We start from the raw sequence: 2232 nt of genomic DNA on the forward strand, positions 1-2232 counted from the left end.
TCGCCGCGGCACTGGCTGCGCCGCGGTCCCGCACCCGTCGACGCAGCTCCCCCCGCGGAAGACCGCGCGTAGCAACGTCTTGACGATCGAGATGAGCGTGCCTGAAGCTCGCCCACCTACTGCCCCTGAGAGGCTCCGGCTCAGGTCAGAGGGCCCAGCGACTCGTCGGTTGGGTGTAAACGGGCATCCCCGAGTGTCTTCAAACCAAAAAGGGTGTGAATAGAGCTGTCTTGATGGTGCTGAGGACGAAGACACCTCAAACTTTGTTGAAGACGCGAGTTTTTATAGTTTTCATTAGCTGTGAATAGTTATGCGCCCGCCGCAGCCCGCCCTGTTCCACCCGGGCACGCGCCACGGGCCACGAGAGCCAGTGGTAGAGCCCAGCTGGCATGTTCAATCGTCCGGGTGGCGAGCTGTTTGCATGCAGACGTCTCGTCGCCGTGGCCGACGCATGGCTGGTCCGACGTGTGGAGGAGTTTGACCTCAGCCAGGCCGTCGGTGTCGGCGGGCTGACGGCGGCCGCCGGAATCGCGATTCGCTCTGCCAGCTGCCAGCAGCCTCGTGTCGCCGCTCTCGTTGGCGCAGCAGCAGCGATTGGCCTTTGCGCCGTCGCTCGACGGCGTCACCGCCCATCCGACCTGCGCAGCTCCTGCAGCTCCTGCAGCTCCTGCTGTCAGTCTTCTGCTCTCACGCACCTCACTCGCCGCGCGCGGATTGTGCGCCGCGCCAAGCAGGACACGTGCTCATGCAAACAATGCGAGAACTTGGTTGCGCCGCTTAGTGGCGGCGCTGGTTTAGAGGAAGCGGCAGCGTGGGAAGCAAAGCAGATGGAGGCGGCGCGGCATGCCAAGGAGCTGCTGCTGGCGGAGGTAGCGGCTAAGTGCAGCAAGGGCCAAGGGCAAGAAGGGCAAGAAGAAGAAGAAGAAGAATGTGGGCGTGGGCGATACGGGCGCCGCTAGGCTCAACGAGGAGGTGCTGTGCAGTTAGAGAGCTCGTAGCGAGCTCGACTTTGATGAGATTTGATGAGAAATATCTCACAATTTTGAGCAAAAAACGCCAAAAAAATCGGCGCCTGCGGCGGGCCAGCCTCCGGCGGCGCCTGCGGCGGGCCGCTGGGGCCTCCGCCCCAGACCCCGTTTACACCCTAGCTATGCCCCGCGACCTGAGCCGGAGCCTCACGCATGGCATCACAGAAGTTTTATCTCTGGGCCCCGAAAGGCATCTCTAGCAGTGTCGTTACACATGCCCCCTCCCCTCCTGGGCGCATGCGCCTCACGTCTCGCCAGAGCATAAGCCCTTGGCGTGTGGCGAGACGAGTTTTTCGCCATCGCAGCGAGCAGCAAGCCGCCCGCCGCAAACAGCCGGAGGCCTCGCCGCGGCACTGGCTGCGCCGCGGTCCCGCACCCGTCGACGCAGCTCCCCCCGCGGAAGACCGCGCGTAGCAACGTCTTGACGATCGAGATGAGCGTGCCTGAAGCTCGCCCACCTACTGCCCCTGAGAGGCTCCGGCTCAGGTCAGAGGGCCCAGCGACTCGTCGGTTGGGTGTAAACGGGCATCCCCGAGTGTCTTCAAACCAAAAAGGGTGTGAATAGAGCTGTCTTGATGGTGCTGAGGACGAAGACACCTCAAACTTTGTTGAAGACGCGAGTTTTTATAGTTTTCATTAGCTGTGAATAGTTATGCGCCCGCCGCAGCCCGCCCTGTTCCACCCGGGCACGCGCCACGGGCCACGAGAGCCAGTGGTAGAGCCCAGCTGGCATGTTCAATCGTCCGGGTGGCGAGCTGTTTGCATGCAGACGTCTCGTCGCCGTGGCCGACGCATGGCTGGTCCGACGTGTGGAGGAGTTTGACCTCAGCCAGGCCGTCGGTGTCGGCGGGCTGACGGCGGCCGCCGGAATCGCGATTCGCTCTGCCAGCTGCCAGCAGCCTCGTGTCGCCGCTCTCGTTGGCGCAGCAGCAGCGATTGGCCTTTGCGCCGTCGCTCGACGGCGTCACCGCCCATCCGACCTGCGCAGCTCCTGCAGCTCCTGCAGCTCCTGCTGTCAGTCTTCTGCTCTCACGCACCTCACTCGCCGCGCGCGGATTGTGCGCCGCGCCAAGCAGGACACGTGCTCATGCAAACAATGCGAGAACTTGGTTGCGCCGCTTAGTGGCGGCGCTGGTTTAGAGGAAGCGGCAGCGTGGGAAGCAAAGCAGATGGAGGCGGCGCGGCATGCCAAGGAGCTGCTGCT

At 63.5% G+C, this 2232-nt stretch overlaps 1 protein-coding gene across 1 annotated transcript; it reads left to right on the forward strand.

Moving 5' to 3' along the window:
- Positions 1-389: 389 nt before the first annotated feature.
- On the forward strand, positions 390-987 carry EMIHUDRAFT_254892 (hypothetical protein; the record flags this gene model as incomplete). Its single annotated transcript, XM_005776081.1, has 3 exons — positions 390-575; positions 735-880; positions 960-987. 3 exons carry the CDS (start codon positions 390-392, stop codon positions 985-987), a joined length of 360 nt encoding a protein of 119 aa, XP_005776138.1.
- Positions 988-2232: the final 1245 nt, after the last annotated feature.

Source organism: Emiliania huxleyi (assembly GCF_000372725.1).
Source record: "Emiliania huxleyi CCMP1516 unplaced genomic scaffold EMIHUscaffold_2844, whole genome shotgun sequence".
NCBI lineage: Eukaryota > Haptophyta > Isochrysidales > Noelaerhabdaceae > Emiliania > Emiliania huxleyi.